Source organism: Polypterus senegalus, chromosome 7 (genome assembly GCF_016835505.1).
Source record: "Polypterus senegalus isolate Bchr_013 chromosome 7, ASM1683550v1, whole genome shotgun sequence".
Classification (NCBI taxonomy): domain Eukaryota; kingdom Metazoa; phylum Chordata; class Cladistia; order Polypteriformes; family Polypteridae; genus Polypterus; species Polypterus senegalus.
The window spans coordinates 17,857,179-17,872,874 of NC_053160.1; the positions used below are offsets into that span (position 1 = coordinate 17,857,179).

General features: G+C 38.7%; 1 protein-coding gene across 3 annotated transcripts in view; it reads right to left on the bottom strand.

The window, feature by feature from the left end:
- The window catches only part of clta (clathrin, light chain A), a 76,977-nt gene that overhangs the window by 21,621 nt on the left and 39,660 nt on the right, over positions 1–15,696 (bottom strand). For 2 of the 3 annotated variants that reach the window (XM_039758270.1, XM_039758271.1), the window contains exons 3-5: positions 14,521–14,638; positions 5,613–5,724; positions 3,348–3,401 (exon numbers count right to left, since the gene is read on the bottom strand). In XM_039758270.1, coding sequence (XP_039614204.1) covers positions 3,348–3,401; positions 5,613–5,724; positions 14,521–14,638 — 284 coding nt within the window. The remainder of the gene's footprint in view (positions 1–3,347; positions 3,402–5,612; positions 5,725–14,520; positions 14,639–15,696) is intronic. The other variant, XM_039758272.1, reaches the window with a different exon arrangement.

Genomic DNA, 15,696 nt, shown 5'->3' on the forward strand with positions numbered 1-15,696 from the left:
GGATCATCTGCTGTCTTTCTCCTGCTGCTGTTTGCGAGCTGTGTGTTCTTTTTGTCATGCTTCATGTCGATCATTCCAAAGCCTGTACGGCAGCTGTCCTTTTGCCACTTCACAACCCTGCCGCTCACGTTGTGAAGGGTGGGGAGGGAGAGGCTTAAACACACGCTAAGGAGTTGCAGTCGGATCATCTGCTGGCTTGTTTCTGCTTGTCGGGCTTTGCGTCGATCATTTCAAAGACTGTACAGCAACTGTCCTTTTGCTACTTCGCATTTCTGCAGCTCGCGTTGTAAAAGGACAGGGTATGGCTGAACGCATGCTAAGGAGAAGCAGTTGGATCATCTGCTGGCTTCCTGCTGCTGCTACTGCCGCCGGCAAGCCGCGTGTTCTGCTTTTAGATTATTGTTGTTCTAAGAGCTGGGAGCACATAATGTTTGTCTGCCAAAAGCATTCAAACAACTGCTTGGTTAGATGTCCATGAACTTGTTTTAAATGTGGTCTCAATGCCTTATCTTGCGTGACGTTAAAGTGTCTCTCATGGGACATCAAATTGTCTTTGCGTGAAGTTAAAGTGTCTCTCGCGCAAAAGTCAAATTGTCTTCAAAGATTATGTCTCTTCTCCCTAGCCTCCCTCCCAGGATTTTTTTTTTTAAAATAGAAAAGTATTAAAGTATTTCTAAATCACACCTCCACACTCATTTCATTGGTTGGACTCCAAGTTTGCTAACTTCTGCCTCCAATTAGCTTTAATTGAAACCGTCAGCCTAGGAGTTCACAGATTTTTTCCAGGTTACACCTGTGAATGTCTAAATGATGTATTTAGTATGTACAAGAACAATACAGAAATGTGTGCATTATTAGTTAAAATAAATTGTGTTTGTTCATTACAGTAATCCCTCGCTATATCTCGCTTTGACTTTCGCGGCTTGACTCTATCGCGGATGTTATATGTAAGCATATCTAAATACTGTATATACAGTAACGCAGATTTTTCGCTGCTTTGTGGGTTCTGTGTACAATGGGTCTTTTTACTTCCTGTACATGCTTCCTCAGTTGGTTTGCCCAGTTGATTTCATACAAGGAACGCTATTGGCAGATGGCTGAGAAGCTAACCAATCAGAGCACGCAGGTAAGTTTCTGTGTGCTGAATGGTTCAGCAACGGAGCGGCGAATTCGATTCCGCGGCGTTAACCAGGAAGTCTTGTCTCGCTCATTCAGCATCAACGTGTTTCGCTGCGTAAAGAGTTAACTTTTGTGCTCTTTTGTGCTTATCTTTGTGCATAGTCAAGCCCTTCATTATGGCTCCAAAACGATCTGCTCCTGCTACTGCTTCAGGGGCCGTGCCCAAGCGCCAACGGAAGATGTTAACGATTGCCGAAAAGGTAAAAGTTTTGGATATGTTGAAGGAAGGGAAAAGCTACACCGTTGTAGGACGCCATTACGGCATCAATGAGGCTACGATTCTTTTTATTTAAAAAGGAGGAAAGGAATATAAGATCTAAGGCCGCAGTGTCCTTTTAACCAGGGTGCAAAACAAGTTGTAAGTGGATGTAATAAGGCAGTAGTCTGGATGGAATCTGCTTTAGGGATTTGGATTGAAGACTGTCAGAAGAAGAACAACGGCGGTGATACACAGTCGCCTTAAGAGGCTCCTTTAGAAGAGCTGTAACGCTCACCTTTGTTGTGCAGTAAAACTAAACTCATCGTTATCGGACAAGTCGTCGTGTCATTGTTGGTGAGTAACCATAATTAATTTTCTACTTACAGTACTTAGTACATGTACGTATGTTTAGTGTCACTGTACACACATTTACTGTATACAATTTTTCTTGCATTGTACGTATTTATTGCTGGTGGCCTGTCTATCGTAATGGCTGTAACATATGTGATATCGAAGACACTCGATATCTTTAAAATAATATTTAGGTTTTACTGTATATAAACAGTGTGTTTACATACATAATTTCAATGAATCTTACCTAATATCTAAGAGAATACAAAGGGTTTATGCTGTATAACTGTGGTGGGAATATTTATAAACAGTGTGGGAGAGTTTATAAGGGCTTAAAATATATAAAAATAACTATACAAACATATGGTTTCTACTTTGTGGATTTTCACCTATCGCGGAGCTTGCGTTCCAAAACGAGAAGGGATTACTGTATTGTATCTTACATGAAGAGCACACCATATTTTAAGACAATTTATGCTTAAATGAGGTTGTTTCCAAAGGAATCAAACAACTTTTCCTGCTACTGTAAAGGTGCCACTTCTTCAATGACCTTGACATCACCCCCAGAACTTTTCCTATGAAGTTACATCTTTTGAGGGTTCAAAAGAGGTGGGAAATTGAGGGAGCAAGATCTGAACCGTTGGGTAGATGGAGAAGGAGAGTCCATCCAAGCTTTGCGGTTATTTCTTGCGCTTCAAACACATCACTCTACACAATGCTGTTTAGAACACCACCTTCACATGCAAAGGATTGCTTTGCAATGCTGCAAAAGCAAGCTGGAAATTTCAAATTATCCATGGCATAATTTAAAAAAAAAAAATTCTTAAACAAGGGCTTAAACATGTCCAGCACTGGGCTCGAAGCAAGAAACCAGCAAATAACGAGGCCCACTCACAAGCAAATCCACACCTATCTTAGTGGATTATCTTAGACTGCAGGTATGGGGATGTAGGAGGGAAAACCCAAGAAGACATGGATCAGGCATAAGATTTAAACCCAGGACACTGGATCCATAAGCCATTAGCAGTAGCCAACTGTGGACCATCCACATTGCAGATATTTCCTGTTAATTTTGACTAAAGGAATGAAAAGGATGAATTTGTTTTTGGTCAACCATTATATTTCATGGTTGGGAGTTGCCCTTCTAAGCCCATCTTTGAAGAATCTGGCATAAGGCAACAATGAAACTGGGGTGAGATAGAAAATATAATCAAATTTCCAAATCGGGCCAATGTTTAGTCATCCACTAATCGATCAAGAATGACTTTAGAATGAAGGAGAAGTTGGAAAATGAGGAGGAAATCCATGTTAACACGAGGTGAATGTGTAAACCCTTCAGTGTAACAACCACCTGAACCGGGGAGAAGGAGACATTATGCAGCACTGCTACCCTCTGCACCTTGATATGGGCCCAGAAATTCTACGTATCGGGATTTTCTGCCTCCTCCTTTCTCCTAATATCCAAAAAAAAAATCAAATTCTCAACAATAACTCTAATGCATAATCAATATCTAGAAACCTCAATGAAAGAATGTGAGAACTAAAAATGTGTGACTGATTAAAATGAGTAAGAAAGAGAGATGAAAAGCAATTAAAAGACATGAGTTTAGCAACATACACATAACCAATGAGGTCAGCGAAGGGCTGTTTGTAGAAAGCTTCATCTTGCACCCTAGACAGTAAGGTCCAGTTGGAAAGCAGTGAGCAAAAGAGAAGACAAAATGTGGTAAAAGGAAGAAAAAACTGGTTACAGGCTTTTACATTTAAAAGGAAAAAATAACATCTTTATCATTTTAAAAAGAGAAATAAAGCACCTAAAAATATAGAAAATAGCAAATTAAAGAAGGCTATTCACATTCACATATAGGAAAGTGCAACAAATAATGTTGTTAAACAAAAAAAATTACAAAGTTGCAGATACTGATACTGCATATTTCTTCATCTCCTTGATCAGTTAGTTTGAGGGAGACCTAACAAGTCAACCCTGATGATGTAATCTTAATTTAACGGCATGCTCTTGAAAGTGCTGGTTATGGTCATGCATTATGGTATTTATTTTCAGTAGAAACCATCCATCCATTTTCTGACCCACTTTAGATGTCAGAACATATGTTAGCACAATACCAATGGCAATTAAATTACACATCACTGAGATGTGGGAAGAAAAACAAAGTACCCAGAGTAAATACCAGGCCAACACGGACAGAATGTGCAAACTTTACACAGACTTTCAAAAATCAGTGAAAGTCTATCTGGTGTCCAGAGTAGAAGTGGAATGTTAAGTGTGTCACTCTGTAAATGTCAAAATTAAGGTTTACCCCCAGGATAAGGAATCAAAGAACTGGAAATGGGCCTGATATACAGAAATGAAGGCAAATCAGATATGTACGATCCGACTGATCATAATATTAAAAAAAGAGAATGTCTGACTGTCAGTATAACGGGAATCAACAGTTTACGTTACTTTACCTGAAATAATGTATGCTCAGTAGGGCTGTGGAGTCGGTACATAAGACCTTTGAATCGGACTCCAAATTTTAAGGTACAACCGACTTGGACTCCTCTCTTTGTAATTAGACTCCTATATTCATTTTGTTGAATGAAAGCACACAACATACAATATACTTTATCGCCACCATTGTCAATCATCAGGCAACTTTTTAGCACCCTAACCTGTTAAAGTTCGGGTTTAAAGTCTGAGTGTTAGGAGCACATGCTGATAAAGCAATGCACCCACCACATGACAAACCAACTCCAGATCCAGATTAGGACCTGAGTGTTGCCATGCGACGGGTGACACCTCAGCACTACACTAGTTCCGATGGAATGGAGCAGTGTGAGGTTTTTTTTTTATAGTGGCTGGAGTGCCCCCAAGTTTTTTCCCTGCAGGATGGAGGGCCTACATGCAGGGCTGGATGCAGATTAACGTCACACCCAGGACGGAGCAATTGCAGGCCAAGGGCCTTGCTCAAGGGCCCAACAGAGCAGAGTCCCTTTTGGCATTTACGGGATTCTAACTGGCTTTTGCAGATTAGGTATTAAATAATAATTTCAAAATAAAAAGAGCCTAATTTTTTTTTTTAACCAAAAGGCTAGAATAAAAAAATGTTAAATTGAATTAACATAAGTCAAACTGGAAATTTTAACACATTATATTACAATTTACATTTATTTGGAGTCTGTACATTTTTACTGACTCTGACTCCACAGCCCATTTAAATGGCACAGACACCGTGCACCTCCTGTGTATTTTTAGCACATGTAATTTATGCTTGCAAGAAGTGAACCACTTAAAGACGTTTTCACGCTCGTAGTACATTTGCTTTCTGCCAAATCAGGGGATGATTTTGGCTAGGATACTTCACCACTGTGAAAGCTGCTTTGCAGGGAGTCCAAAATATAATGGGATACAATTCTTTGCAGCAGGCCTTTATTCTTCTCCTGTGATCAAATACAATTTGTAACTGGAAGATATGAAACTTGTGCAGGGTAAGACCATTTAAAATTACAAATAAAGCATTATCACTCTGCCAAAGTCTTGCACAAATATGCTTTTAAGTCACTGTTGTCTTTAAAACTCCTTCATTAATTACAGTAACTAGACAGATGAATACATGAACCTTTTCATATTAATATTTTTTCATTTAAACAAAGGCTGCTATATACTTGCAAGCACAAAACTGAAACTATAAGAAAGCATACTGTGCAAAACATAATTTGCAGTTATGAAATGTCATAATTCAACTGTCATTTTATTCTCAATTTCCTCAATCTGTTATTAGTGAAATACATAGAATTAAGGCAAAATATTTATTTGTGACTCACTAGGATTCTGTAGACTTACATATGTGGATGCTTTGTGAAGAGAAAAGAGAAATTTTACCTGTTGTTAACTTTTGTCTTTTCCAGCTGCTCATCCTGTCTGCTGTACCATTCTTCTAGATCAGCTTTTGCCTTTTCTTTCCATTCTGTCTCCTGTATACGTGAATTGGCATCTAATTGCACAAAACGGGTAAATGATATATAAATTGCAAAGGTGTAAGGAAAGAACTACTATAGAGAAAAGGAAAGACAACATAAGTGTGCATCTGTAAAAGAAAAAAAATAAGCTGTGTATGGTTAATAAGTGTCAGGGTATACATCGGAAATGTTGCGTTTCTAAGCATCTTTTTATTTTTTTCAGCATGGACAGAAGTGATGGACATTTAGTGACTTCTTCTCACTGTGGCTATTAGAGAACAATAAAGCACAGTGTTACTTTAGAAAAGAAAAAAAAATTACATGCTAAAAACAAAATAACATTAAACGACAATACCTTATTTTACTACAAAAGCTCCAATGAAACTCTGGACAACTGCAGAACTCTTATGTGCTGTCAGTATTTTGTGTTAGTTCAATAAACTACACAGGAAAAATAATGTTTGGCTCCTGCCAATCTCTCTATATATAATCTTCATTTGGATCTTGATCTTTGTTTGTCCGCGAATGAATTAGAAGAAGCAGCAGCACTAGATGGCAGTAGAGAGACAGCTAAAACATAGGCATTGCATTAAGAATCTCCTCCAGGCTCATACTACTGAAGACTGTAGCTCCAGTCACACCTCAAAACACAGACATTCAAACTAAACAAATTGTTGTGCTTTAAATTAACTAAAGAGATCTTCATTTAGATCTTGATCTATGTTTGTCCGCGAATTCCACGCATGTGTAGACCACCTTCCAGTTTAGTACGTTGTTGTTACTCACAATTGTCAACAATGTGCCGGAATAACAAAAGGGGTGGTGGACAGTGTTACACTGGTTAGCTCCTGAGGCCTGGTTAGAGAATTAGATTGCTGAAGATAAACGGTACGTGCCTACGTAACATATGAATGAAAGAAAGACAGTGGGTAAAATGAATGACAGCGTAACACCACGTTCTGGAAATTATTATTGTTACGTTGTAGGCGGCGAGTGCTGCGCATCTAACAGTGGTACCGTGACTTGCTCACATGTCAGTAAAGTGATCCCTATTTATGCTTTAAAGAGCCTGGATACCTATGTGTCCCCCTTTTTTAACCATTGCTCCGTTTATATTGCCTTACTCTTTGGATTGGTATAAAGCATTCTGCGAGATTGGAGAAAGGTTGAGAAGAGATCGTGAGTGGAAACGACAGCATCCTGAAAATGAGATGGACTGTGAACGGATAGAAGCAGAAATGCTCCTACACCACCACATAATTATGATTTGGACAGTGATTCCGAGTAGGCCGTTCCTATCGAATCAATGTCCAAGGGTTTTCTTTTGTAATTTTGTTTCCCTTATAAAAAAATCATAATGCTAAACAGGGAGCCCTTCACAGACAACTTTAACACGCGCAATGTAGTTGGGTGCACATGGCTAATATATATATATATATACACACACACACACACACACACACACACACACACACATACACCCTGGGATGGATCCTGCCCCCTTGCCTGGCAGGAGGCCATGGGAAAGGAAGGTCAGTGAGGGAGCAGCGATATTCCCATTCAATGCCAGGACTTGGATACAGAAAGACAATTCAGCAGCAGCTACACAGGGGCTGGCATCCCAGCAACCATGGAAGGACACACTGATTGGGCTTGAACACCTGAAAGGACAGGACAGTGGGTGACTGCTTGCTATGGCCTGAGCGTTCCCCCATACACTGGTTGGCAGAATCCTGTCTGGCAAGCCCCAGTATAAATATGGACAGAGCAGCATAAAGTCGTGGTCCCGTGGGCCTGCCAAGTTGGGTTCAGTGGGGGCCCGCCCGAGGGAGGTGTCAGATGTAGACGGCATAAGGACTGCTAGGGTCCTGCCTGACAGGGTAGTGCTTCTGGGAGGCATTAGAATAAACACCAGAAGTACTCCCAAATCCAGAGTTAAAAGAGAGTGCTCCACTTACACCTGGGAGTCTGAGTTGGGAGAAGAGATGGACAACAGTCACCTAGGTGGAGGAGAAGAGAACAGAGCAAATAAAGGAGGGACCGAAAAAGGACTGTGCGTTACCAATGGAGCCCTTTACGGCAGTGTGGGAAAGAAACCGATAAAAGGTTTGCAAGTTGTAAATAAAACAACTGAAATGAAGGTGGAGTAACAGAGACAACTGGTGAGTTGTCTGCTTTGCTGGGTGTTTGAATAAAGACTCTGATACTGAATAAAGACTGAGTACTGTTCCGTCAAGTGCCAAAATAAAAAGATTTCTTTGCTCATTCCGCCTTTGCCTGTCTTTTGTGCAACTCAGTAGCCCACACACGACAAGATACACACTGTATATATAAATATATATCTAATAAGAGATTATCATATAACATATGATTATAGCTTAAGTCAGCAGTGACTTCAGTGAGTAGATAATAGTAGAGGTCACCCAAAGAAGAGCTTTTTTCAGACAGTAAAATCTCAAAGAGTGACTTAAGTAGAGATGGGATTAGAAATCCCATTTTTGGACAATTCTTTTTACAGCCAGTTTCTTAATTAAAGAGTAATATATACTTATAAATCAGCACCTCACTTTTTGTATTCACTTGGTCAATACATGTTCTTTATAAGTAGGAAAGAGCAACACACAGATGAGTACTCAGGCGTGATAGGGGGTATTCCATGAAGTGCGCTTAGCAAATAAGCCTTGTTTAAATCGAGATGCCGGGCTTATCTAAGCCAGTTTCAGTTCCACCAAAGACGATTAATGCAAGTAACACCTGGTAACAAAGAGCCACATCTTAGCTAAAGATGAAGCTCACTGTAGTGTTGTGAATTGAGATTTCATGAAATTTATGAAAGATGAGAAACAAAACCAAAGAGAAAGGTTCCCATATTTTTTTAAGCATATCTAATGTTGCTAAACGCTTGTTTAAATGAACCTTACAATGTTCATTACAAAGTGGTAAAGCTTGATAACCTACACTAACCGTTGAAAATAAATGACATTTGAATTATGTCATTAACACCTTTTTTTTAAAAAGTGAAAGGATTTTTTTTTAGCATATTTAATGTTGCTGCATTGTTAAGTTACACTGTTTAACTTAAATTAATCTGATATTTGTTGCAAAGTGGTAAAGCATTAATAGCTTTATATATTAACTAGCGACTGGGAGCCTGATCGAATCGGGCTACAAATTCTACGTTTGTGAAACCCATAGTTTCTCTGCAAAGAATTATTTGTTTTTTCAAGTCCTTGAAGTTATTTTGTTATCATGGCACTGATTTGTGCTTAAAATAGACCTTTTTGACCGATGTAATGAAGCGCTTCCTGTTTAATCGGGGCTGCGAGACGTGAACTCAGCTCTTTGGCGCACCTCATTTGATTTTTTTCCGGCAAACAAATTTTCAAAACAAATCGGATTTTACGACTCTAATCAGAGTCGGAGTAATAATTATGTTGCCGTGGTCATTTTAGATCTGAGATTGGCTAAAATTTAAACAATGACCGTTGTTAATACCCAGACGTCATTACTCAGTTTGCCAATAGATGTCAGAAGGACGGATGCCAAAACCGAACTGCCCAAAGATAGATTTCGACATACCAAGCAAATGGCGATACGTTCTAAATTACTTACGGTTCCGGAGCTGTCGAAGGGTTTAAGTCGGTTGATGATGTTAGTCCTGGAAAGTACACCCCACCAAACCAACATTCCAAAAACCAACCAAACTTACTGTTATCTGCTCGAACCAACACTGACTTACTATACTCGGCTGTCCAGCGGCATCACTGAAGCATTCGAACATTCTTAGCCAATCATGCAATACTGCTTCCACATTTGCCACATTATGTTCTAACTACAGAGGCAGAGTCCCATTGCATGGTTCTAACTTGTATTGAGTCGAGGTATTGACGCGAACACCATACATACGGGGTATTGACTCGAACACCATACATACGGATAGTATCAAATTATATATATAAGGATAGCATTAATGTTAATTGAAAAATGACAAGAGTTCTTAATCTATCACATTAAAAGTATGGCATTCATCCCCATTGCTCTTTTTGGTCAGCAGAAGACCAAAGAAAAAGATATACCATATATACTCACGTATAAGTCGAGTCTTGAAACCCAAAAAAATCGATCATAAAACCCCAACTTATACACCCATTAAAAAATGCAACACTACATTTTTTTTTTAGGTCTTCTTCCCTCCTCCAATCTCACATCAGTTTCTCAGACGCATCAGATTTTGTTGCAGCAGCACAGTTACCAATTTCTTTCGCTACTTCAACGACATTTAATTTAAAACCAGCGTTCTTCTGATCCAACGCTCCATCGTAGATAAGGGATGCTCTTATGATAAAGATGTACGAGTGTGTGAGATACAAAAAACACAAAGCGATGCAAACATCGCTTCGGAATAGTTCGGGTATTACCGTGTGGTCATGTAAGCACAATAGAAGAGATGTTAGGAGCACGCGCTGATACAGCACATTACCACACCCACATAGAAAAAAAAGGCTGTGTGCTCCGTGGTTACTCTGTGGGCGTTAGCATATCATAATCCTCGACTTATATGGCCGACATTATAAAATACCAGAAGTTATACTGTAAAAGCAAGTCCCAACTAATTCACACGAGAACTTATTCTGCGAGTATTTACGGTATACGGCCGACATTATAAAATACCAGAAATTATACAGTAAAGTCAAGTTCCGACTTATCCGCGAGTATATACGGTAGTAATAAAAAAATGGGTAAAAAGGCTGGTTTCATAATGTTAAAATGATCTGTTACAAAGTGACAAATCTGTCAGTAAATCACTAAAACTAAAGTAGCATAATGATTTTCATAGCAATGTACAAGAAAAAACATTTCTCATTTCTAGGATTCAACACTGATGTCCTCCTGTCCTCATATGCTACGTAAAGCTTTTAAACCACTAGCACAAACAGGGTACTGAAACAAAGCCCTCTGTCATTTTTGATATGTCATGACAGTATTTGTATAAGTAACAAATTAAAAAGATTCAATCATACCCTTCAACAATTTTATGCATCCAACCTGTTTATTATTTTTATAATAGCCCATACTTTTTTTTTATTACCAATATGTTAAAAATACTAAATGTTTTGTTTTTTAAACACTTTGGAAGATAGACAGTTGAAGATTAATACAAAGAAGACAGAATATAGATATTTAATGGTGAGTAGGGTTCAGAAGTTGAAAATAGTGGATACATTTAAATATCTAGGATCAGTGGCAGCCCAAGATGGGAAATTAAGACGCAGAGATAACCCATAGAGAGCAGTATGGATGGAACGATTAGAAGAAGGTATCAGGAGTATTGTGTGATCACAGAATTAAGACAAAGGTTAAAGGTAAGGTTTTTAAGACAGTGGTAAGACCAGCAATGATGTATGGAGCTTAGACATGGGCAGTAAAAGTAAAAATATAAATGTGGCAGAAATGACAATGTTTAGATGGATATGTGGAGTTACAATAAAGGACAGAATAGGAAATGAGACAATCAGAGAGACCACAAATGTGGAAGAGATTTCTGATAAAGCACAGAAAGTAGGTTGAAATGGTATGGACGTGTGATGACGGCAAACAATGAATACAGGTACATCTTAATAAACTAGAATATCATCAAAACTTTAATTTATTTCAGTAATTCAATTCAAAAAGTAAAACTCATGTATTATATAGATTCATTACACATAGTGATATATTTCAAGTGTTTATTTTTAGTTTGCTGATTATGGCCTACCGGTAATGAAAACCCAACATTCAGTATCTCAGATAATTAGAATATTGTGAAAAAGTTCAATATTGAAGACTCATGGTGTCCCACTCCACTAGCTAATTAACCCAAAACACCTGCAAAGGTGTCCTGGGCCTTTAAATGGTCTCTCAGTCTGGATCAGTAGGCCACACAATCACGGGGAAGACTGCTGACCTGAAAGTTGTCCAGAAGACAATCACTGACAGGAGGGGAAGCAACAAAAGATCAATGATAAAGAAGCTGGCTATTCACAAGGTGCTGTATCCAAGCATATTAATGGAAAGTTGAACGAAAGGAAAAGATGTGGCAGAAAAAGGTGCACAAGCAACAGGGATAAGCACAGCCCATTTAAGAATTTGGGGGAGATTCACAAGGAGTACAACTGTCACATTCCTTGTGTCAAGCCACTCCTGGACCAGAGACAATGTCAGAAGCATCTTACATGGGCTAAGGAGAAAATGGACTGGACTGTTGCTCAGTGGTCCAAAGTCCTCTTTTCAGATGACAGTAAATTTTGCATTTCATTTGGAAATCAAGGTCCCAGAGTCTGGAGGAAGAGTGGAGAGGCACAGAATCCAAGTTGCTTGAGATCCAGTGTGAAGTTTCCACAGTCAGTGATGATTTGGGAAGCCAAGTCATCTGCTGGTGTTGGTCCACTGTGTTTTATCAAGTCCAAAGTCAAAGCAGCCGTCTACCAGGAAATGTTAGAGCACTTCATGCTTCCCTCTGCTGGCAAGCTTTATGGAGATGCTGATTTTATTTTCCAGAAGAACTTGGCACCTGCCCACACTGCTAAAAGTACCAATACCTGGTTTAATGACCACGATATCACTGTGCTTGACTGGCCAGCAAATTCGACTGACCTAAATGGGTATTGTCAAGAGGAAGATGAGAGACACCAGACCAAATGATCACCTCCATGCCACGCTACATTGATGCAGTGATTCATGCAAAAGCAACCCCGACCAAGTATTGAGTGTGTACATGGGCATACTTTTCAGTAGGCCAACATTTCTGTATTAAAAATCATTTTTTTATTGGTCTTATGTAATATTCACATTTTTTGAGATACTGAATTTTAATTTTTTTCATTACCTGTAGGCCATAATCAGCAAAATGAAAAGAAATAAACGCTTGAAATATATCACTCTGTGTGTAATGAATCTATATAATACACATGTTTCACTTTTTGAACTGAATTATTGAAACAAATTAACTTTTTGATGATATTCTAATTTATTGAGATGCAGCTATATTTGGGCAAAATAGTGATGGGAATGGAAGTACAGGGGAAGATAAAGTGAGGATGGTCAAAATGGAGGTGGATGGATAAAAATGAAGATTTGAAGGAAAAGGGCTTGACTGGCGAGGAGATGCAGGACCGACCTGTATTGAGAAAGTTGATCTGGCACATCAACCCAACATACAAGTGAGAAAAAAAAGAAGACAGTATTTTGTAATTAAGGATATGCCAGTAAGATAGAACCATTCATTATAAAAACTGGCAAGTCTGGCAAGGTACTCATGACCTTTTCATACAAATGTTAGTGGTTACATTTAATGCATAAAATATGAAGTGTAACAGATGAGTGTCTGTAAACTGCATTTATCCGAAGTTGTATCAGTGGCACTAGATCATGATATGTAGGTTTCCCAAACGTTACAGGCCCAATAGACTGTGCTTGAATTTGAATTAGGGCACTGGCAGGTTCATCAGAAGCTGACTACGTAATATACAAAACATTCCATAGTATCAATGCACAGGTCCATCATTTTAACTGACCCTTATGTGTGTGGCCAGTTGTATTGTACAATCAGGCATTCTGATGAAGGCAAACTCCATCAGCAAGAGTGGTGACATTGGAGTATCATACCAGTGACAGAAGTTGCATCTTTCTTTCTGGTTGCTAAATGTACGGCATATGTTTGCGTGTAAATGTACTGTAAATTCTAGAAATTCTGAGGTATGTTATATTATATTATTGTCAATTGCTGCCAAATGATGTGGATCATATGGCTACTGAATACTTACTTGTTTTAAGTGTTTCTAGTATGTTCAAACTGAGCGATTAAAAGGAAACTTAAAAAAATAGAATAATGCCATTAAATGTTAATTATTCAAACACAAATTCAGATCCATAATGTACTTCAGCTTTTGTCTGCTATCGATTGCCTGCAGCCCCCCCTCTCTTTCTTTATAGTGGACATGTTTCTTTTTTGTGTTATTACAGATCCACTATTATTTCTTGATGGGCTGAAAAGACTGCCAATGTCTCAGCTACATGCTCTTCTAATTTATGACAATTAAACTCCATAAATTTTCCAAACTGTCCCATAATACATCATACATCCCATCAGCTTCACGCTTAAATTCCCAGATACTCAATCTGTAGATATTGCGCTCTCCTCTGTGCATTTTGAGCCCTGATAGATGTTACTGATGATAGATTCTCTAGGCTGCTTAAATCTCACCAATGCATGCATAATCATGGATTTCCTAAACCTATTTTGAGTTAACGAGAAAAACACTTTATGGTCGTGGAAATGACTGAGCCTCGATTGGAAAAGGGTTAAGATGCATCTAAACTGCACTGTCTGCAATATTAGTTTTTCCACAAATAAATAATTATGGAAATACCAACCACGTTAGGAATGTGGGTGATTCATTTTGTCTGTGTGCCCCTGAAAAAGTGATCACTTCTTGAAATAATAATGCAGAAAAAAAGAAAAGTAGCATTTTAAATAACTACTTCATTACAACGCCATAACAATACTTGCCATCTTCTGGGACTCTTCATCACAAAGCCCTCTCGGTCCAGAAGTAGATGGAAAAAGATACAGCACATAGTTTACAAGCTATCAAAGATCTTAGTAATATGGAGACGGATGCTCTTTGCTTTACTGTTGTAAATGTCAGATGACTGCACTGTGAATATTGTGAAAATCTGCTGTTTTTCTACATTTTCATGCTACACAGTCTCAAGACAATGCCTTCGCTCACTGTATTCAAAAACAACAATATTTCCTCAAGTAAACCAATCATGATAATCTAAATACACACCAAGGACTTCCAATCTTTCAAGTTGCTCCTCCCGCCATTTCCGAAGACTTTCTGGCTCTGCCTGTAGCCGATCAACTTGCGAAATTGCTGCATAGGCATCAGAAGGACCATTGCTCTCCTAAAGAATGAGATACAGAAAAAAAAAAACTAAATATAAATCCATAGAAGACAATATGCATGCTAAAAAGTCTGCTAGGGCACAAGCACAATACAATAAATCAAAGATGAAAAAGAAAAGTGACACTAAAAACAAACATCGAATACAAACCTACTAATACCAAGCACCCTTCGTCATACTAGTCAAATAAAGTCGTCGTGGTGGATTCATTGCTGCAGCAAATGGGTTGCATTCTGTACACACTGCAGTACTTTAATTACATGAATGCATTTGGAATTTTTGACTTGCTTACTGCACCTATACAAAATGCATACAATCTTAAACACAGTGGAATGAGAAAGCATTCAAAAGTCTTCACTTTGTGCACACTTCATTGTGTTGTAGATTTAATTTTAAATGGATAAATTTGCAAATTTTGCTCATCAATCTCCACTCAAGTGAAAACATGTTTTCAGAAACGTTTACATGTTATTAAGTAATCAAAAACTGAAATCTCTCATTTATGTAAGTGTTAATTCAATACTTTATAGAAGCCACTTAAGCAGTAATTACAGCTTTGAGTCTACTTGGATGAGTCTCTATAAGGTTTACAGACCTAGTCTGCAAGTTTATTCCATTCTTTCTAACAGATCCTCTCATGCTCTGTTAGACTGGATGGGAAGCACCAGTACGGTCTGCTCACAGATGTTCTCTTTACAGGATTTAAGCCATGGCCTGTGTCTAGTCCACTCCAGGAGAGTCAGAATCTAACTATCCATTACACAAAATTGCAAGGCTCAGTGGCTCTCTCTAAACCAGATATCTCCTCAGCTCTCCATTTCCAGTCTCCTCAGCATGAAGGGATATCCACCCACAGGGCCAGTCAACCTTTAAATTAGGCTTGCAGCCTCAACACCAGTCCTTCGGCATCTATAAGGTGCGCCGCACCGAGCCTTGCTCTTTTCTTCCATAAGCCACAGTCCCTTGGGCTTCTGTGGAAGCTACTCAGAGTTTAAGATCGCTCCTGTTTCCTGGTGCACACAGCAGGAGTGACCTCTCTGCCCCCTCAAGTGTTGGCC